Consider the following 23,179-nt stretch of genomic DNA (forward strand, 5'->3'; position numbering starts at 1 on the left):
GTGCTGGGGGTCCCCTCGGCGCTGAGGGGTCGGTCTCCCCGGTCGGGGTCGGCGGAGCTCACCGGCGTGGACGAGGCGGTACCGCCGCTGCCCGGTGTTCCTCTGATGGTTTCTATAACTGGTAATGACCCCTCAGGACGGGGTAGTTCACGGGCACAGTTAAGCCTCTGCAGTTCAGCTTCATTTTAACAAGGACCTTGGAAAAAAGTAGGAATTTAGGTAGCGGCATGCTGGTACCCTCAGAACGTATGTTGAAACTACACTTCATCTAAAGGGAACCCCCGAACTGGCCACCAGAAATTTAAACAGAATTTTTAAGTGATTGATTAACCTGGGGTAGTTTTAGTTGCTTGTTTATCTGATGGTAAAAGTAAGCCCAAACCAGTGGCCTAACAGTACAAGTACCGTGAGGATACAGCGTTTTTGAAGCATGCCTCGACTAGCTTTAAAATTCTGTTTTAATTCCAGGTTGAGGAGTTGGCCCCTCTGATGAAGGTGCCTTTTAACACAGGCAGTGGTCAGTGCCAGAGCAAGTGGCCAAGATAATGTTGCCAAATGGCATTTTTCACCCTTCCAGGGCATCACGTTTGATATAACTCCTGCCTCTGAGCCAAGTGTAAGGCAGACATCCATTCCGCTCCCAGTGGGCCCTTTGGGTAGCCGTAACACACACCTGCTGTCTTGTTGCCTCTGAACCCTGTGGGTAGGAACTGCTTCTGCTGAACAGGCCAAGGCCTGAACTTCGGAACCCCTTCAGCCCTCAGTGAGTGGAATTACAGCACTAATGGCACTGTGAGTTTGTTTTATCTACAGCCTGCACCCATGTCATGTCTTGCTGCTGATAATTTCCACAGCAAAGTAATTCTTGCCTTGCCCCTGCTGCAATGGGTGCAATAAAATCTCAAGGGAGGTATGTTGGATCCTTGGAGCTGAGTGTCTTCCTCATCATTCATACATTATAATGTGGGGTGGGATGGGGTGAAGAAGTCTCACTTCAGGGAGAGCCTCAGCTTTGGCACGTCAGTTTTATTGCAGTTGGATCAAGCCACTATGGGTGATACACCATTTATGTTGTGGGTGCAGCTCAAATGGATTAGGTAAAGTTAGCTCCTTGACATCTCATGGGCAAGACCAAGGTTTTCCTGCGGAGGTACCACCACAGTTGATGATCTCATCTTAGAAACCGAGTTTTACAGTGAAGACCAGAGTTGCTCTGGTGCTCACAGCTCACATTTTTGTAACTGAAACTTCTAGTTTTATTTCTTTACAGATGTTGTATGTAGGAGTGCAGGCAGTTGAGTTGCTAAAGATAGAGGGTCATATATAAATCTGCAGTGCTGCTCCCTGTGATGTCTTTGTTGTGAAGCTAGTGGTTGGACGTTTGGATATGTGTAGTTGCTAATAGCACTGGTAAGGAATATCACAGACAATCTGTATGCCAGGATCTGTGAGAACTTCAAGCATGTGTGAGGAGACCAGTGTGTCTTATACCTTCTCCGTCACGATTTCTGCCTTTTCCTACAGAAGTCACCCTTCATTCTGCCCCTTTCAATCCCATTGAACCATTAACATTTTAAAAGCCTAAAGCTACAAAACCAGTATGCCTTTTTGTCGAGATACCTCTGTTGCTATGTGTACAACATGGCAAGTGTACCTTGAAGGTTATACCCAGCTGGTGTTTGTATCTGAGCTGGTTACTGATTCAAGCTCAGAGCCTTCCTAGTTCTGCCCAGCTTCCTCCTGCTTGTCAGCGCTGTCCTCTGCGTGCAGCTTCCCTTCTGTCCCTGCATACAAACGTGCAGAGGACTTGGAGGTATATGAAGTATTTGTTAACTGTTTTTTTGGTTAAAGTATGCCTGAAAATTTCTTTGCTGTAGTGTTCTCTCCCTCCTGAATAACCTCTTAATTTTCCCTTTGCTCCCTGTGACTGTTACCGCTTTGTAGAGCGAGGGCCCTGAGCAGTCTCCCTACAAGTGCACATAGACTCCCGGCTTCAGGGCACTGTGACTGACCTTTTGTTACATGCTGTATTAAGTAGTGCTTCCCCTGGAACAGGGTAAATGGTATGTAGTGCACTGAGGTAACCACCTTGGGTTGTCAGTTCCGTGGAGAGAGACAGGAGCTGATGGAATATGCCACCCTACAGAGCCTCCCCACCTGGATGTGCTTTAGTGCCTGTACCTGCCGGAGGTCCCCAAGCTGTCAGTGGGATTCTGTAGCTGAAGGAGCTGTTCTCTTCTGGTGTGACTTGCTCAGTTACGCAAATCACAAAACTTGTAACTTTGCTGTTTTCCCGATGCAAAGGTTAAGGTGGCACACACATACTGATCAGTCCTTACTAGATGCTCTCAGAAGATCTTTTCTAAAGTAAATATTCATCGTGTTTGTGCAGAACAGGTTTTGTCTGTAGTGAAGCTTGTGGATTGGATGTGATTGTTTAGGTTTTGTTTGTTTGTTTGTTTGTTTTTTGTTTTTTTGTTTAGAAGAGTGTGTACTTCTGTATGGGTTATCTTTGCAGTAGATTTGAGTTGCAGAATTCTAGCAAGCTTTCCATGCAGAGCCATAGAGAAATGTTTGTGAGATTTCAGAATTTTAATTTTGGTATAGTTCTGCTGCTTCTTCAGAAATGTTAAATTGCTTATTTATATATTAAAACAGTTCTACTCCTTATCTGTGCTGAAAAACCTCAGGAACCCTAGAACAAAACCACAACCAATGTCCATATATTATGCAATATATGCATCTGCAAGTGATGATATCTCTGGTGGTTGTTGTAGATCAGAGGGAAGGTTATGGAGTTTTCATCTCTGTGATGAAGGTTGAAACATGAGTCTTTGGTTTCTAGGCCTGTCACAGTTAGAGTAGGTGCTCTAGTCTGTCAAGATATTCAGAGGGTGAGGGAAGTTTAGACAGCATCAGGTCATACTGAACTCTTAAAGTAATATGTATCAATCCAATCGTGTATGGGTTCTATTTCCAGGAATATTTGCTTGGTCTTTCTACCTTGTCAATGGTCGTCGTGTCTTATCAGCAAAGCCAACATGCAGATTTTGAGGATTATGTGTTATAAAACCTTTTTTAATGTTGTTATTAGCAATTCACATTCACATACTTGGTGCACTTTGCTAAAGGTTTCCAGTACATGCAGAAGGGTACAGCACTGTTGGGGAAAGAAGCTATTGTGTCTTGAAGATGTTGTGGTAGTCCACAGTATTTTTCTGGAAAGTATACAAAAATCCAACTTTCAGCAAGCAATATCACTTGAGAGCTGTTTTATGCAAATTTTTAAACCCATTCTTTGTTCATTGGCTTAGCCAACTAAGGAAACAACTTTTCTAAGTGTGGTGGTTGTTTTAAAGTTAATGTCTTAGTCTCTAAAGATTTTGTTTAGTTTCTGAGACAGCACAACAGAGCCCATTCAGAGATAATGCTTTCTGAAGGGTAAAAACACAATTGCTGTTACAACTCCAAACTCTCTTTGAGACACAAAGCTGGCTTGTTCTACTGTGTTTCCTCAAGTGGTAAGCTGAAGATGGAACCTATTTTGGATACAGCTGAAATTTCTGCTTCCATTCTAAGCTAAATAAATTACTATCTGAAAAGCTATAAATAAATCCTAGCAGAATTTTTTTTTTTCCAGAAGTAGGTTTTTCTTCTTCCCTTGCAACTGATGATCTTGAAATTTAGAGCACATTTCACAGGGATGTAGTTATTTTTCTTCATTCATGCCCATATCCATCTCTTGAGTACTCTCAGATACTCAGTTGCATTTCTTATGCACTTACTCAGCAATATCGCTGACTGGAGTGTCATTAAGTGAAGATATTTTGGGTTTTTTTTCGTGCAGACATGATGAAGGTGGTTGCCTGGCAGAGGTGAAGTTCTGTATTGTAATTATGGGCGATACAAATAGTAGCATCTGGTTAGCATGGAGTGCTATAGGGGTGCTACTTCTAGTAATGCAGAAGTGCTCTTTCTGTGCCACTAGTATAGAAATACATTCACAGGACATAGGTTTCTATTTTAGCTAGTGAAAATGCATTAAACTTGGTACTAATTCCTTTAACTTCTTGGCACTGTTGGAAGAACAACTTATCAGTTATTTAAATAAGGGAGTGTCTATGTAATCTTCCATAGTTGAATGAATGCCTTTTTTGGGTGGAACTTCTAATGTCAAATCCCAGTACTGTGTTGGCCTTGAGCAGAATTAGACCCAAGAAACCATCTAATGTCTGGGAAAAGAGGAATGCAAGCAAACTTCTGCTAAGGTTTTTCTGTAGGAGCTGCCAATTTCAACTCTAATGCGCAGTACTGAAATCAGTACAAATTTGCATATAGGTTGTCCCTGATGAGGTATTTACTATTTCTGGGAGGAAAAAGGAAAAAAAAGCAAACTGTATTTCTTAAAACTGAGCCCTGAAGGAAATGCTTTTCTTCTAGGTATACTGCAGCATCCGGATGGGACTGTGCTGAAGCAATTGCAGCCACCACCTCGTGGTCCCAGGGAGCAAGAGTTCTACAACAAGGTGAGGGAGCTGGAAGGACGGGTGTGCTTCTTGTAGAAGTACATCCTTAGTGTTGTGGTTGGAAAAGTGCAACCTAAATAACTAAATGATAGGTCACTGACAGCCTGGTCGTGGTATCTGTGTGCTGGGTAGAACTTTCTTCCCTCGAAATCGCTGTCCCCGTGCCAGACCTACTTCACTCACAGGATTTAAGCTAGTTTATTTCCTCATGGGACAGCGGGGTTTTCACAGCATCTAAGATTTTATTGAAAAGCCTTGTATTATCTCCATCTATGATTAAAGGGTGGTATGTTTGATCCCATCTTTCTCTTGTCACTGAGTGTCTCAGAATTGGTTGCATCTAAAATTAGCATGTCTCACGCTTCCGTCTAGTCTGGTTTATTACTAGAAGTATTGCTCTGTTCACTGTATTAAAACTTAGCTCATTTTAAAAGTCAAGAAAAAGTGACTCTGATTGTTTATTTTTCCTGTTGCTCATCTTCAACTTGCTTTATCAGTAACTTTAATAACACAAACCAGGAAAGCTGTTGCTTGTTGTCTTATGAGGGTAAACTGTTTAGACCATCTTTCCCTTACCTACCTACCTGCCAGTGATAGTCCATCACCTGTTTTTGCTAGATCAGCTTGATACATCATCACTTTTCATGGCTTATTAGGTGTAAAGAACTGTAGAAATCATCTTGCAGGATTAGAGAGGAGTCTTGAGACCCTCTTTTTTGTAGCGTTGTTTGGTTTGGGTTCCTTTCTCCTGCTCCCTCCCCCACCCCAAGGGTATTATTTTAAATTATGAGAAGACCTCACACATTTTGTGGAAATACCTCACATTAAAACAAACTGAACAACATGCTCTAAGCTAACAATATGTTTGCATGGTAGCATTATTTGATAATTCTCGTGATGGGACTGCTAGACAGCGCAGCAGCTTTTGGGTTATTAGGAAGTCGACAGGAGCCAGTTAAATCTAAATGTAAGTATTTTTCTGAGATTTCTCAGTGACTGTCATTTAGATGAGGTTAAGAATGGTGCAATCCAGCCTGAGCAGTAACTCTTCAGTAGAAGGAGAAAGCTTGAACCGATTCCTTTGAGTGCCAGGTTACTTACTCTTCTGTGAAATCCTGAGGTACGGACAGTAAACCTGTCTAAAGCTAGCAGGTAAGAGGATAAGCTTGAGCACTGCTTAGACATTAACCGTTCACAGCACAGGTTTTATCATTTTGCCTGCTTCTAGGGCTTATGTGACAAGGCGTGAGCAAGACTCTGGGCAAAATCTTTGAGAAAGAGGTCTGTGTTAGTGCCTATGTTACTATGCCGTGTCACAGTGGAAGAAGTCAGGTCTCAGTGCTGGTAACTTGCAGATTTAGCTTCCATTATATCCTCCAGGGCCTTGCTGGGTCACTTCAGATTTTTTTGGTTATAAGCCATTTGGGATGGGGGTTGAGAAATTCGTGAAAAATAATGGAGAAAGGGAAAGGTGTATACGTGCTTGGTTGTACGTGGACTAGAATGCCTTTTTGTGGGAGAAGGGAAGGAGAGCAAACACGTACGTTATAAGGTGAAAGTACAGGAGAAAGGTCTTAGGGATTTGTTTCTTCTCAATGACTAACTACTGTCGTGTTTGCTCTCAGGCAAGAACCATGTGATATATACAGGATATAGACACCTAAGCACTACCTATGGTTGGTACAAGATGAGGATTACTGCAGATTGTGAGGTTCAGTGTAAGGTACAGTTTCACGTACAGCTTGAGCTGGTAAAATAGCTCATTGCTGCCAAGAGGGAAAGGCCTTTCTTCCTATTCTTGCCATTTACCTTGTGCTTTGCTGGTGCTTTTTGGAATCAGTGATCTGACTTGACATATTTAAAAGACTGCATGTCTTCCTTGTGTTGGTAGTCTTCTGTTGGTTTTAGGGATTAAACTGGTAAGGAGGGGGCACAACAGCAGGACTGCCCTGTTTTGGTGACTGAGCTCAATGCTCTTGTGGTCTATAATCAAAGAGACGATATCACCTTGGAGTAAGCTAATGAGTCTCCAGAGAATGGGGGAAGGAGAATTTTACCACTCTTTGAGACAAGGGGTGGTTTACAAGGCAGTCAGGTACAGAAGATGGTGAGCAACAGAGCAGAAATGAAACAAGTGAAACAAGACTGATGAACCCCAGGCTGTTTCTTTGTCAGGACTAGACACTGATAAGATCAGACCAGAAGGTTATCCATTAGTATATGTGGATTAATCATGACTTTTTTTGTTTCTGCACCTATTTATTCATATGTGCTTAGAACTGCTTTGTCTGTAGCAAGAGATCAGCTATTGCTTCCTTTGCGTGCTACCTTACTCTGTCCTGAATTAAGGTTAGTACCCCAGTACCTGGGCCGGAAATGCGTGGGGTTTTTCACTTACAGGTAAAGTAAACCTCCTTGGCTGAAGTAATTGAGAACCTCTGTAGTTTATGATAGCAAGAAGATGAACGTGTCTCAGTTTCAGCTGTACAAGTCAGCTGAAGAGCAGCTATCTTGGATCTGAGGCAGAAGTGCCTTCCTGTAAGCAGCAGTGCCCAGGAAGCGGTATTTCAGCATGGGGTCTGAGTGCTCGTGAGCTGAAGGTTGCTGGGAATGTGTTATGAGAGAAGATAATGAGGCATTAAGAGACAAGTTTGACTATAACTGATATATTTAACATGATACCAGGTAGATATCTTCTATCTGGACAAGACAGTCTTCTCTTCTGAACCTGCTGAATTTGCCTGCAGCTGGATGTGTGACTATGACAGAGGTGCCATAGTCTCTGTCAGCAAATTTTTTTTTTTTTCCCCTGGTTATTGATGGGTTATTTTCTATTGAGCTGAAGCCAAGTGCTGACCGGTAGAGCCCAGACAAAATGGACTTCCATTTTCGAATGGAGATTTGAACAGAATACTAATAGTGATCTGAAACCTGCTTAGAAGTGTGTGGCAGCTGGTAGTTTTGAAGAATTTCATAGGTCTCTGTCAAAGTGGAAACCTGGAAAATCTCTCAAGAAATTCCTGCTCAGACTGCCATTAGGTTACCTTTCTGTTTTCCTGGTAGTACATTTTCAGTTCAGCAGTTTTTTTAAAAAAAAATGACCCACCCTCTCAGTACAGGTCTTCTTTCTGAAGAGATTATTTCACCAAGTAAATCAAACTTTTATGTCTATTATAGCAATAGTCATTCTCTACTGATGGGGAAATGGCTTGCCGTGATTCTGTGTTATAAGGGAGGGGAAAAATAGCGTATGACAAGATTATCGTGAAAACCTTCTATGATAAAATGTAGTAGAACAATGACCTGTTTGTATTAATTGTTAATAACTCACTATGTATTGCTTATCATTGGAGTGTGACTTTCCAGTGGTAATGTCCACTTTCTGTTGGGTTCTGTAAATAAGAGTAATTATCAAATCAAAATAATATTTTAATTTTGTTCCTGCAAACTCCCTTCCTGTACCTGAGGGCATGAACTACTTACAGGCTGTGTAACTGTGGAATGTTTTACCAGGTCTTCTGGTACCCTTATCTGGGTAAAAAATGTGGATTTTTTTAACCTTGAATAGCTACAAAATACTTTGTTTTCAGTAGGTATGAGCAACAAGAGAATGAAAAAATTGACATAGAAGAGTTGTGTTTTTTTAAGGACTATCTACACTGATGATCAGTTGTTTCCATCTAATGGAAATACTTGGTGAGAACACGTAGGTGGAGGCACTCCAAAGGACTGCTTTTAAAGGAGTTTCAGGAGGGAGCAGTATACAGAGATGTGGAAATTGGGAAATAGTGCTGTTTGAAAATATAGCGTAATATAGTATGTAGTAGCGACCCGTTTCCATTAAAGAAAATAAATTGGTAAAAAGCAGTATGTGTTTATGGTAGGCTGCCTACACATGCATGCTAAGAAATCCACAAAAGCGGGCTACTACTCAGTGTGGTTTAGTACTTGGCTTCAGCCTGCTTTATGCCAGGGCTCATCTATACAGGCTGAAACAGTCTGATTTAATTTAGTGTTGGGCGAGGGAAGAAGCCTATCGGTGGTGATCTGTTCTGGCAGATGAGTTGGGAACAGTGAGGAAAGCATCCTTTGATAAGGTTAGTGCAGTCACTGTATGAAGTAAAACCTCCCTGCATAGCTGGATACAGAGCTCTTGTCTCAAACATGCCAGGCTGTACCCAAGAGTAGTAGTGTGTGCTAGCATAACTTTCTCTTCCTATTTAAGAGCTATCCTCTTCAGCACAAGGGTTTTTCTTAATTTGTCATGTCAAGAATGTAGCCTTGCAGAAACTACTGTCTTGTAGATGCCCGCAGGAGGGGGAGGAAGCTGGAATGTCAGGCTTTAAATAGGGCAGCCGCTTTGAGGGCACAAAGGGATAGAGCTTGAGCTGCAAGTATTTAAAACTGAGGAAGAGAGAATTACAGTTGTTGAGGTTACCTTCTGACTACAGTCTCCTACAAGCTGTGTGTTTAGCACTAAGCGATCACAGAATCATTCAGGTTGGAAAAGCCCCTTGGGATCAAGTCCAACCCTCAGCCCGACTCTACAAAGTTCTCCCCTACCCCACATCCCCCAACATCTCATCTAAACGACCCTTAAACACACCCAGGGATGGGACTCCACTGCCTCCCTGGGCAGCCTGTTCCACTGTCTGACCACTCTTTCTGGGAAAAATCATTTCCTAATGCCCAGATGGAGGGTAAGAGGAGGCCACTGAGCTGGTTTGCAATGGCAGCTCTTTGACTTCTGTCGTTTGCTCGGTGGAGCTGTAAACCTCCATTACTGTGTGTACCTGTCCTGAGCATGGCATACTGAAGTTTTAAAGGTTGCTCATGCAGTAGCTAATAAACTGGGATTTTATGCTTAACAGTTCATTAAATGTTCCTGTAAACTTTTATTTGAATTGCCCTTCTGCTCTCCTGAGGTGACTGTGTGATGCTTGGGGTATGAGCAGTACACCTTCCCCCCTTATCCTGCCTGCTGAAAACCGTCCCGAGAAAGCTCTTGCAGTATGGACAACTTCCAGTGCTTACCCTTTTTTCCTGTTTGCTGGTGGCTGCATGTCAGGCTTGTCACAGCTAGTTCTTGTGATGTTGCCAAGCCATGGCTCCAAATAATATACCTGCAATACTATAAGATTTCCAAGGCTGTTGTAATGCAAGTCTTAGCCAAATTCACAGATACCCTTGTCCCAGAGTGCAAGGGTAATTTTGGGGTCTTGGAATGAAAAGATGGATGGGGTTCTCTGAGCCTCAGCTCAGCTCTGGCAGCCACCTACTTTTGTTGCAATGCATGGGGAACCAGGGAGCTGATTCACCCCACGTAGCATTGGGAAAAGATAAGCAGGCTAGTCATCTGGCCCTTCTGGATAACAGATCTTCCACCCATTGCCAATTAATGATGGCTCAGTTTACTGCTGTAGCAGTAGTCTGAAAGTTCAGGGTTCAAGCCCTGCTGACATATAATATGAATGCAAGGAAGCTGTTACCACTGTAGATAATAGAAATTGTTTTTCACTCTTGTTACATGTCCTGAAAACAAAGCCAGGATGTAAGAGACACAAATAGCTCCAGCATGTAAAAGAGATTTACGTTAGGTGAGAGTCAGGCCCTTGAAAGCTAGGAAGTAATGGTTTCATGGTTGCCCGTGCAATTGTTGTTGTGAACTTCTGTTGGATGCACTATAATGCAGCTTTCAACAGGGCAACGACCTGTCTTTCTGTTTTGTTTTCCCTAAAGAGCTTACTAACTCATTTTACAGCCTGACACAAGGCAGAATTAATATAGTTTGTGCAGCTTTTGCTGTCTCTCTTAAGAGTTTGTGACCAGAGGAGAATATGTTAGTGAAGACCCAATTATGTTAATATTCCTGAAGCCATAGTTCCTCGTGCTTCTGTGGTTACAGAGAAGAAACATGCAGGAAGTATGCCTGTTTGGACTGTTATCAATAATCATCTCCTTATGGTTTTATTTATTCTCAATAACCCGCCGCTATTCCTATGCTGTGGCTTTTCATTACTGCTCAATGCTTTCTTCCTTTTTCCATGGTCTAATTTTAATTAGTATTCAGGCAGCTTCAGGCAGTGCAGAAGACTTCTGGTGACTTCCCTCCCCCTCCATGGCATAAAATCAAGCCAGCAGCCTGGAAGATGTGTTTTGGCCTGGAAGCTTTTGCATAGAGTTGCAAGAACTGACTCATAAGGCTCAGCCCCCTTTCAGCCTATATAGCACAAATCACGATAAGGCAGGCTGTGTTCTGTAAACTGTTCTCTGCTAGTGACGGAAAAGGAAAGGGATCGGGGAGGCAAAGTATGTCTTGCTTCAGAATGAATTACCCCATTTTGTAAACTCAGTTAACTGGTTTTATAGTCTTGATTTAGATGATTATCCTTGGCTGAAAAAGGAGTGGATGATGGCCATCGTGCTGCTATTGTGTACTAAAATATCCTTATCCTGTGATCAAGTCTCCAGATAAGGTTCTGATTTTCAGTCTTGTATGGACAAAGCTTGAAGAAAGAGGTTGCACAATTCACTTAACATCTTATTTTGGGGATGCAATGCCTTGCCCAAACCTTTCATTACTACTGCATTCAGAGCTGCAGCTCAATATCCTGGAAAGTTACCTTTGGCCATGTCTCATCCTGGTATATCAGATCTGCTGCACATCCAGAAGAGGCAGCAGTACTCAAGCATACAAATTACCTGTTTGCAAACATAGCGAGCACATTCTGATACAGTCTGTTTCTGCCCTTGGCATCATTCCTCCTGCTGAGAAACTGGGAGGGATTCTGTTTTGCTGGGGAAATAAGCAAATTTAAGTTCCCAAGCTAGTCTGTGAAATTGCCTCACACTCTGTGCTTTAAACCACAAGCCTGGACAGAATTATTGTAATAAGGAAGGACACGCAGTACTCCTCAGCTCATGAGAAGAAAATGGTCTTTGACCAAATTGTGACATACTGGCAGCTTGTATTTAGATCTTTTTCACATTGAGTTGTCTGAGAGAGATGAAGGATGAAGTGTAGGTTTTAAGAATGTCCAGAGTTCCTGCTACTGTCCTACGAACACATTTTTTGTACTTCGGATCAGTATTAAATGACTGAAAACCTACTGTACCAGGACAGTAAGACTTAAAACAGTATGGCAGATTTTTGTGATTCTTGCACTCTAGCAAAACCAAGTTTGCCCGGGATGGATGCACTGTGCAGTAGAAGGTTGACATAGAAGGGTCTGGTGAGCATTTGTTCCCTGTGCTTCTTGTGTATAGTGTGCCACAGAATAAACTACAACCTGCTTTAATAAATGTAAGAAAACCTCATAAAAGGAGGCAGTAAAAAGGCCATTATTGCAATGTGGTGTTATCAGGAAATTACTGGGTGGAGTTGGTAATAGATTGAGTAGTCTATAGTCCATGCTAGGTAAGTAAGCAGGAAAAAAATTCCAGTTCTCCTACCAACCTGATTTTGAAAAATATTCCTTCCTGAGAGTAGATCTGCCTGATAATAAAGCAAAAATGCATAGTTTTAATCTGCGTATCTGCAGTGTATTAAATTGGATTAAGTTACAGTACAGTGCTCCTGCTGTGCTAGGGGATCATGCAAATGACTTTGTCAGACTGGATCAGATGTTGTTTAAACTTTAGTTATGTATGTCTCAGAATATGAATAAACTTACTAAAGGTATGTTGGTGTTATACAGAAAATACAGTACTTTGTGCATTATAAGTTTATTTAAAAGTAAGATTTGGTTGGTGGACTGCCAGTATGGGATTGGGGAAAATGTAGGTTGCCTCCTTGAGAGAAAAGGAAAATTAATTCAGTTTCTGAAAACAAGACTTCCAGTTTCCAGATTTAAAAAAAAAAAAAAGGCTTATAATATGATAATATTGTATAAAGCCATGACTGTGTATGTGTGGAAAGAGATGCGAGTCATGAGTGCATATGGTGGAAAATAACATAAAGTTTTGGTGGGTTCTTGGTCATCCAGGTGCCAGATTAACCATAAGTAAACTAAGGACTCCATTAAATATTATGTTGAATGTCCCACTGTATATATAACATGCTTGTTAAAATTCCTACAATATCCAATACTTAGGGAGCAATTTGGTAGCAATTATTTTTCAGTCTTTGAGTATTTATTTTTTCTGTGTGTGTGTATAATATATACATTTATATAGCTATAAAAATCTCCTTGACAAAGCAAAACAAACGACTTGGCTCACCATGCCTGAGTATTAACAGAATCCACTTACCTAGATTTTTTTCCTCTGCCTTGCTGAAGCAGACTCTGATCAAAGGCTTCCAAAGGTTTCTTAGTGGTGTTATTACTGTTCTTCTTTTTTTGGTTTCTCCCCTGTCCCCATGTCCTAGCACCAGTTAGCACTACTTCTTTCCTTTCTGGCCAGTGGTGAGCAAGCAAGTTGTTAACAGGTTTGGGAAGCAACAGCCACTGTTGCTTCTCCAGCAGACTGTTGAGTGAAAGGCTTAGAGCTGAATCTGTAACTGCCAGTTTTGCACAGGCAAACATACAGGTGGGACCCCAGAGAATTATTCAAAACAAGCCAAAAATACTTCTAGTTATTACAAACCAGCTATTTGGATGTTAGTGTGTCTTCTCTAACAACTGAAAACGCTTCTACTTGGGTGGAAAACTTCAGAATAGCTTTTGGGCTGTTATTTTTAGTCCTTGGAGCTGTTGCATACTTTCCCAGAATTATAAAACATCAACTAAAATTTTGTTAGTAGGTGCCATTCTTCTCAGTTCATTTAAGAAAAATCAATAAATATCGTAAAATAAAAATATTATTACTAGCTGTTTCTGTCTTGGCAAGTGTTCTCATCACAAAGTAGAGCCTGTTGATGGCAGAGGAGCTTTTCCTGTAGAAGCTGAGACTGTAAATCTGATGTAACATTTGCAGGGTGGCCCTTGAAATGATTGTTTTGGACACCTGATTGCAAGTGGGAATTTAGTATTCTGGAATAAGGGGTAGGATATACTAGGAGATGGTAAAATACATAGTTGCTGGTAAAATACAAATAATTTAGATGAATGACAGTGTCAAAATTAAGGGGAGCACAAAGAGGTGTTTTTTAAAGGATGGTAAAGACTTTTTTTTTTTTCCCAGGAGGTACTGGTGGTAGGTGTACTCAAATGGCAGTTCATGTGGAGTGCCTTGGCCTGGCACTGGGGCAGTGAGCCAACTCCAGGTGCTCAGCAGGCTGTAGTACCAGCTGGATGGAAATGTGTGTGGGACTGTGGTAGCCCTGGATCCGATTGACTTTAACTACCATGAAACTGCACCTTTAAGGGCAATTTGAGGGCTGCCTCTTGCAGTATTAGGAAAAAAATGACCCAACAGATGTCTGTCAGGACTTGGTTCCCCTTTCTGTCCCTTTGAAATGTAAAATTAAATTTTTCCTATTTAAATATAACTGCTTCAGGGCTCTTCCTACCCCTTGTTCTCAGTCCCTAGATTGAATCTGCAGCTGTGATCAGATAGCTTTCCAGAAACAAAGGGTAATGCTTATTAATGTTCTCAGAAAGTGGGACAGCCATACTGGCTTATTTTCCCTTTTGTCCTATTCTACCATTTCGCTTTTCTTTCAGTAATTTCAGTGATAATTTAAGCTCGAACTCTTGAATAGTTGCTTACAAACTTTCTGCTCCAGGAAGATTTTTTTAAATGAAAACACTCTGGCTGCTGTCTTTGTTCAACTTGCTTTTGCACCAGCAAGGACCTGGATGTGTCAGGGTGGTAGTTTCTGGCCAGGTTCGTGCATTCCCATAAGCAGTATTCTTATAGGTACTTTATATTACTTGTAAGTAATACTTCACCTATTGCAATAACAGGGCTGTCTTTTGGCACAATAGTCGTAAAGATAGATGAGAGAACTGGTTGTACTTCAAGGTGGGTATGAATTGACAAAGTGACTTGACTTTTTGCCTTGAAATTTGCTGGTAGCCTGAGTTTTTGCAGAGGGTGACTTGAGGACAGTGTCACTATGGCTCTATTGGGTGAATGGTAAGTGTTGTCAAACTAAGAAGGAAGAGTAAGTAAGAAGGGGAGAAGTATTTAGCATGTTAAACTTCAAACTTCCTTATCATATGACCAAAGGTAGTATGACTTAACCATTTTTTTTTAAGCTATGTTCTCTTTATTTTGGCCTCTAGCGGAGAGTACCTAATGTGAACTCTGCTCCAGTCTGTTGTATGTGCACATTGACATAACTGAACCAAAGGAACGTAACCTACTTAGGAGGCTCTTTAACAGGTGTTTGTGCTGGTAATGTAAATACAACCACTTACACTTTTCTGGGTATCTTCTTTAAGAGTTTTGGGTGGTGTTTTTTTTGTTTTGTTTTGTTTTTTTTAAGGAAAATGATGAATCAGACTGTGGTGCCTGAGGGATCAGGCTTTATTGCACGTTTCCAAAGAAGAATTATTTTTGATGTCAAAGAGTGCTCAAGTTCACTGAAGACTGCAGCTCCTATGCAGTTGAAGCTGAACATCTGATTGTGCTAGTGAGTTCTGAACCTAGGAGAGGCTGAAGGGGCAAGAGGAAGCTCAGTTCTGTGGCAAGAGATTTGTGATGAAACATGGTCTCTAATTTTGCAATTTTGACCAAGAAGGCCCTGATGCTCACTAGCTGCTGTGCTATGTGCTCAGCTGGGTGGCTTGCAGCAATTTCAGGGGCGTATGGATAGAGTAAGTAATTTAAGCTTGCTTTGTTGTTAATCTTTAGTTGCCCAGGAATCTTGAGGGTTGAAAGATGAGGTGGGAGTTTGCTGTCTTGTGAAGAGAAAAAAAACCCACCTTTTCTGCTTGTGATGGGGTAGGGTTGGGTGCCTACTTAAGTCTTTCAAGATACTTCACTGCCTTGCCTCTGTAGTCAGGGGTTACTGGAAGGAAAGAGCGACTGGATGATCTGTCTCTACCCAACTTATCTTTGACTGTTTCAGAGCAACTTGCTGCGTATGGTGTCTGTGGCTCTTCTTCACTCATGGCTCCACCATGGTATTTTTTCAGCATTGCTGCTGGTGGTTGTGGCTGACTGTTGCCTTTTGGTTTCTTCTTCTGTCTGCTGAAGTTTTGAAGCTCTGCCATATCCTCAGAAATGGGTCAGGGTTTGCTTTGCCTTTTGTAAAGATGATTCTGTGCCTGGGGCTGCAAATCTTGCTAGAGTCAGCCTAAATTTGACTGTAAAACATGTGGAAGTGGATAAAATAAGACCTACTGTTTTTTTGGCATTGTTAGAGAATGCCTCGTTGATAAACATGACCAAATAAGTATCGCTTTGGGAGATTTTTGAAGCTTATTTTCACAGCCTTCATTTTTTGGAAGGTAACGTGGCTAACTCCTTGCTATTCTCACCCCCCCGACTTCTGGGAGGAGGATATGGTTGTCACAAGTGTGTGCCACTCTTACTTGAAAATCCATTTATGTGATCTGACTGTGGGAATATATCCTGATTTGGTTTAAGGGTTGGTTTTTTTTCCTTTCCGTAGGTATCTTCAGTGAGAATAATGATTACAATCTCATGTATAGTATGGCTTTATATTGGATAGTAAAATAAGCAATTTGCTATAATAGCCTTTTAATATAACAGCATTTACAAATATTTAACTTTTGGAATTACTCTGGTATCGGATATTTTGAATATAAGCAGAGCTGACTGAATTCCAGTCACATTTGTGGAAACAGATACTGCGGAAGCTTGCAAGTCAAAACATCGATGGTACTATTTAAAAAAAAAAAAAAAACCCAAGGGCTATCTGAGTTGTAAAGCCAAACAGTTATGAATTACTAAAATCACAGCTTCTGTTTCGACCTCAATTTTTTGGCCCTTGTACTTCCCTGATGTAACTGGGTGATGTAGGAGTCCGGAGGGAAATGCGGTGTGCGCTCAGGTAATTAAAGTCTGTGATACAATGCATACACAAGGGGAGACAGAATTAAGGTTGCACTATCATCTTTAAATCTTGCATTTGCTAATTTGAGCATGTGACTTCTTAACTGCTCCCCACTTCTCAAGAACCCCCCAAAACCCACATTGGAAACTGAACTCTCTGCCTGATGTTGGTAGCTGGTTGTGTATCCTGAGACTGTAAGCTAGAGTGCTGCTGCCTTTAATTTATGATAGCCAGCAACAAGAAAGGGTGATGCTTCAGATTGACATGCCTACTCTGGCATTTAAAGTTTCCTATTCAAAAAGCTTTAAATGCAAATTTTAAATATATATTCTTCTAAATCAACTCTTTTATGTACTTCAGAAGATTCTCTATAGATTACCTTTCTCTCAAAGTGGTATTTTTTCATCGGGACAATTGAAGATGGGTCTGTACTGCCCGAACTAGTTTCCTGTTGAAGTTTAAGCATTTGTTTTATCCTCCCTCTGTCATTTATGTGATTAGCTGGTCTTTAGAAAACAAAATCTGAACGTCATGCTGCTTTAAATAAGGAAAAAACATTCCCACTCTTCCAAGTAGCCCCTGTTTGCATTAAAAAACAGAGTAATCTGTTTGGATCAGACTTACCAAAACAAACAGTGTACTTTGGATTAAAAACCAAGGGATGGTAAATTTGCTTCAGAATTAAAAAGTCCCAAGTAACTGGAAATTATGACTTCATGGTGTCTATTAGACTATCTGAGCTGCCACAGAGCATATCTGGGGCATATTCTTCCTGTGAGTTAATTGTTGCAATTTGTAATGGTCATCTTCTGAGCCCTCCAAATGTCAGCATCCTGTTTACTTGCTTTTAGGCCCAACAGTTATTATATTTTATGTCTCCAGTTTGTGCTATTGGAAGAATGTAGCCTGTGATATGTAGAACGGATACCTCCAGCTGACACTGAACACTGATTTACAGTTCTTGATTTGTTGGATGAAGATGTTATGTACAGTTACCAGGAAAGCAGAAATAACATATTTGTCAGTGTATGCAGGAGAAAGGGACAAAAAAAAAAAAAAAAAAAAAGTGCAGCTTGAAATAAATTGGAATATTGCTGATATAAGTAAAAAATATGGTTTATTTCTGAAGTTTGTTCTAGGATTAGTGGTAACTTGTCTCTTCCAGGAGTTGGCCAGCAATATTGGTAGCGATACCTTTTGGGACATGAGGTGCACAGTTTATTTCCTGCGTAATTTTAGGGATGGTTTATGTATACATTTATATTTGGCATTCTGAATGACATATGAATGTGCAGCTTGCTACCATGTTGTATGAAATGAGAAGTAATGCCCATGGCATGGGTGCTGTTTACAAGGCCCCTCTCTGATGAGCAGAAGTGGTTCTCTCCTGCATAGGAATGAGCATAATTCCTGAAATGCCTGGGTTTGCTTTGCCCACACCAAATGACTTCCTCTGATCTTTATTAACTGAGTGCATATTCTTGTTTGACATGCAAATACATTACAGGCTGAGATTGAGGTCTGTATTAAGGCCAAATAAGTGCTTTGTATATGTTACGTCAAACTTATGAGGGGAGTTTATTACTGTTTCTGGGAGCAAGATAACTTCTTGAGAGACAGAAGTTATGCACTTAGTTCTGTTATGCTGAAGGAATGACACTGAACAATGCATTACTGTGAGTTTTGTCTCCATTTAAAATGTCTTCTATCCAGTGTATTGAAGGAGAGGCTACTTGGAAGATGCCATTCCTGGAGCTCTTTTCTCCATTTGGCCATGTCTTTGGGCTATTACACCCCATTAGAAATTATCTGAATATCTTTATTGTGTCCTAGTGTTTGAAGTACACAGGAGCATACTTGTAGTTACTTGCTAAGTTTTAATCACCTAATGTTGGTGATTAAAAGTAAGTCAAAGCAAGAGTACTGTCTCTCTTTAAAAAAAAAAAAAAAGGTAGTGGTCTTCTGACATGTCACTTTCACAGAATCTTTTTGCCAGTAAATTAAGCAAATGAGTTATGTTTGCCTGTTTTTTCAGTTGCATTCAGTTTTCATGTTTTTCTTCCTTGTCTGCTGCATCTATGTCCATCTCTCTCCTCTTTGTTGGGTCCTAAATATATATACTTGCTCCCATGCAAAGGCTGTGATGCTGCATGATGGTTGCTGCCTCTCAGATCTGTTTAAATTCACCTGGGGAAAAGGAGTATTTGTGCTGGGTTCAGTGCATCCCTGTCTTGGCTATGAGGTGCTATAATAATAAACTACCACAGTAAACAAAAAGTGGGTTTGCACTACTTCTCTGAAAATACCCACAGCACAAAGTACTTCCAACAGTCAGTGCTTGGTGTCCTGACCCAGAAACAGCCCTCAGTACAGGGAGGGGACAGGGAACTCTTACAAACATAGAAGTGGATGGGTCTCTGCCTCAGCATCTGTATAGTACTAATCCTTCTCTCTCTCTCTTTTCTCCCACCCTTAATTTATTTTTCTTCCTTAAGCTAGTAAGATTAAGCTACATTGCAGTCTTCTGCGGAAAGCACTGTCTTCTGCTGGCAACATCTGAAGCTCAGCAAAGAAATGTTTTGGAAATAAAAATAAACAGCAGCCACTGATCTCAGAACAAGCAAGGTTTTTTGTCTTAGACCACAAGAATATCAGCATACCAGCTTGTGTTAACATGGAGGAAAAATAGGCCTAGATGTACAGTTACCTGTAGTCCTCAGAGGTGAAGCCAGCTTGAAAAAACAGGACATGTGAAAACAGATCACTGCCCTGTGATGTGACACTGTGACTTTTAAGATACACACCCAGCGACTTTTGTATGCTTAAGGTAGCAACAGTAGTGGTAGAGGGTGTGGTGGCAGGTGTGTGTCAGTGTTTTGCATCATGCTGCGCACATATTTGTGTGGCTTGAGCTTTGAGGATTCAGCCCCCTCACTGGGATCTGTGGAGCTAGTTAAAAGAATGGGTCAAATTAAATCCTGTAGCGTAAAGTCAGTGCGGATTTGGGTGTATCAGCTTCTCAGTCACTGCCCAGGAACAGTGCTGGCATAAAGTGTCAGAATTGTGGCTTGGACAAGCCCAGGAGAGCCTGTATTAGATGTGCCTAAAGGGCTGTGGGACAACGCCGCAGAGTTGAAGCACACCGGTGATCTGAGTTCACCCATTTTGAGGTTTCTATGATTGGAACCTAAATTTAGCACAAACCCACATTGACTAATTTTAACGTTCTGCTGCTGCGTAAGGCTCTGTCTAGAGTTAAAACAGCATCGGTGATCATAGCTGAGGCTTGCCTTGATTCTCTAAAATAGTACTTGGACTTCAGGTCTGGGTTTTTTCGTCACTAGATGTATTAATACTACAGTGCTGAAGGCACGTATTTTGCACTGTCTACCCTTTGTGGTTTCCATCACAAGATATTCTCTTACTGTGGTTAAATGTGGCTCTCAAAGCAATGAGCTGAGCCAACTCTGCAGAGCTCTTTAACACCTTAAATAATCTTTTTGCATTGCAGTGGGCTGTGACTGCACTCCTGTGCCGTGCGGGCTGAGGCGCAAGCAGAGCAGTTGGCTGGCCCTGGTGGCTGGTGTGTGATGCCCATGGGCACTGCTGTTTGACAGCACCAGAGCTGGGATGGCTGCATGGACGTTAGGATGACATGGTTCCAAAATGCAGTAGTAATCACTGTAACCTGTACTTGCATGGCTATAGAGCTTTTAGCCTGCAAAGCACCTTGAACTGTGCTGTAGGCTGTCCCCTATGCCTGTAACCAGATCTTCAGGTGTGTGTGGGGGGAATCTGGTCAAGGGAATGGTTTTGAAACCCTCTCAACAACAACATAGAATTCCAGAATCACCTAGGTTGGAAAGGACCTTGAAGCTCCTCCAGTCCAACCATGAACCTCACCCTGACCGTTCCCAACTCCACCAGATCCCTCAGCACTGGGTCAACCCGATTCTGCAACCCCTCCAGGGATGGGGACTCCCCCCCTGCCCTGGTGTTTTGCCAATTACCAGGCCTAGCATGAAGGACACAGCCAGCATAAAGATGAACCAATAACCAAATTGTATTTGATACAAAAGGGTCAGTACGTGGGTGAGTGCTGGGGTTACAAATAAATCAGATTATACAGAATTGACATCAATCCCACTGACCCCAGCAACGACACCACATGACCAACAATGGGTGGGATAAATGGTGACATGCAGTTTCCTATAGAAGGGGCAGAAAACAACTGAGTCAACAAACCAAACACATAAGACCAAGGAAGCCACACAGTGAATCTCTGCACAGCCCGCGTTTACAAAAGCCAGAGCTGACTGGAGCCCAGTCCCAGGAGGCGGGAGGTCCTTCCCTAGCAGGGAACTCTGCACAGGGCACCCACCTCACAGACAGACACTGCCCCTGCCTGCAAGGGAAGTGCAAGGAAGTGCCCCTTTGGGAAGGGCTATGGGAATCACCCATATGTAAACCTTAATTTGGGGGTGGGGGTTGAAACCCCAGCATTTCACCTGGGCAGCCCATTCCAACATCCAGCAACCCCTTCTGCAAAGAAACACTCCCTGATACCCAGTCTAAACCTTCCCTTGTGCAACTTGAGGCCATTACCTCTTGTCCTGAAAACTGGTGGCAGCCGTGCGATTCTATTGCAGATAGTATCCAAGGCTTCGTTCTAATGCAGCAAAGAATTACTCCTTTAGGAATACAGGCCAGCTTCTGTTCTCAAACTGTTCTTCCTTTTCTACAGAATTTGAAAAAATATGTTAAAAGTGTTAAAGCAAATGAAAAGATATAGTTGAATTGTTCTTTGTTTATTTGATGTAGTTACAGGATGAGTTGTTTTGGAGGAAACAAGGAAATACTATCCAGTGTGAGCTTGTATACTTCACCTGATATAACTTAAAAAGCCTCAGATACACGATACAGTGTAGTAATCCTATCCAGTCTTGGATCCAGGATGGGAGAACACCCTTTTCACTAAATAGACTTCAAGGCTAACAATTATAGTTTAGATTTTTATGCAAGTTAAGCCATAAATTATTCTTGGAGTTGATGCATCTTTTCCACTGGAAAATTTGAAAGAAAGGATACTATTCATTTAGGTTGGACTGTGATAATTATCATCTTCATCTTGTATGTTTTTAAATGTAAAGTAGAAATCTTAAACATATGAAAACAAAGACTGTAAGAAATTATAATTATGGGACAATAGGAAGTATAAAATGAATGTTTTAAACTGATGATCTCTCCACCCCTCCTTAATTTATTTCAGGTTTATGACTCCGACTGTTGCGACAGCATTCTTCTGGAGCTGCGGGAATATCTGCCAAAATACTTCGGTGTCTGGTCACCACCTACTGCACCAAATGGTACTGTTCTAATTTTATCTGTTAATCCAAACCTCCTGGAATAATCTTGTGGAGAGTGATTTTTGGCAGTTGCAAGCTCCCTAGGGTTTTTTTGGAGGGGTTTTGTTTTGTAACCCACTAATGTTCTCTCTAACAGCTTATTCCAGCTTTCAGTCCTCTGGCTGGATTAGGTTTTTGGGGTCTTCCTGCCGGAGAAGATGGGGCATGACCGTTTGTATGGCAAACGTTTCCTGAGTAGCTGGGCCTGATGCAGATTGCCCTGGAGCTGCTGCTGTGGTCTGGGTCGTGTCTGGTTGCACATTTGTCTGGTCAGGCCATCAGAGCAAGAGATGGGTTCTGTGTGGGTGTGTAAGGAAGAAAAACTGAATGGGTTGGGGCCTAAGGGGAGATGTTCAAACTGGAATCTGCTGCTGGATTTTCAGAGTTTGGACCCCATTCTCATGCCACATCATACAAAGCAGTTATTTCAGCAGGTACCTTCCTGGGCAGCTCTGCTTGTCACCTTCTGTTACTGGGTTGAATGAAACAAAGCTCTGATATCTTAACTTTGCATTTGTATAACATGTTAGGAGTCAGGAAAAAAAAAGGTATTTTGGGAGGACACTTAGAAGGTTGTCTGTTCAAGAGAAAATAGATATTATTGATGTTTTTAAAACAGAAACTATTTTTTCTTGTGGGGACTCTTCTTATTCACACTTGGGAAATGGAGCTTTTGGAACATATGGAAACAAAAAGATGCCATCAAATCTATTTAAATATATGGGCACCAAAACTAGATTCTTTGCTGCTTTAATATAACTCTGTCTTCTTTTGCTTATGCTGTCACTTGATAATCTTCTTTTCCAAAGAGGGTGGTAAGACAGTGTCCAAAGACCCTGTCTAAACTCTGCAGAAGGAAATACAAGGAGGATTGTGGTAGTACCCACCACTTTCTTCATGCAGACTTGCCTTCACGCTTTCATGTTTGGCACTAACTCAAATAGCTCTACCGGAGCTATCTTTTCCTTCCTTCATAATTTTATGTGTGTCGTGGAGCTCACTTAATGGCCCCTTCAAATTGCAAATCAATTTTTTTCTGTTCACAGTAGGATCTTAAGATGTAAAAATATGTGGTCCAGCTGAGGTACGGTAATTCAACACATCCTAGTTTACTTTGGGAATTCACTAGCACTGTGCACCATGGGGCTGAATTTTGGCAGGTCTCCAACAGTGGTCCAGACATAGTCTGTAGGAATAACCCTTTAAAGGAAGAGTAACTTTTGGTTTTCTTTGTTTTGCTTCTTGAAAAGACTGTGCACTATCAGGAGCTCTATTCATAGAAAGCTATGGTGGGGGTTCAAACAAAACACTCCATTGCCAACCCTGTTATCTGTAGCATT

At 41.5% G+C, this 23,179-nt stretch overlaps 1 protein-coding gene across 1 annotated transcript in view; it reads left to right on the plus strand.

Moving 5' to 3' along the window:
• Nucleotides 1–4,415: 4,415 nt before the first annotated feature.
• IPMK (inositol polyphosphate multikinase) overlaps nt 4,416–23,179 on the plus strand; it is a gene marked incomplete at its 5' end in the record, with an annotated part of 35,303 nt that continues 16,539 nt past the window's right edge. The window contains 2 exons of the mRNA XM_026851767.1: nt 4,416–4,526; nt 21,704–21,800. Coding sequence (XP_026707568.1) covers nt 4,416–4,526; nt 21,704–21,800 — 208 coding nt within the window. The remainder of the gene's footprint in view (nt 4,527–21,703; nt 21,801–23,179) is intronic.

This window comes from Athene cunicularia (genome assembly GCF_003259725.1).
Source record: "Athene cunicularia isolate RWA chromosome 6 unlocalized genomic scaffold, athCun1 chr6_part2, whole genome shotgun sequence".
Lineage (NCBI taxonomy): Eukaryota > Metazoa > Chordata > Aves > Strigiformes > Strigidae > Athene > Athene cunicularia.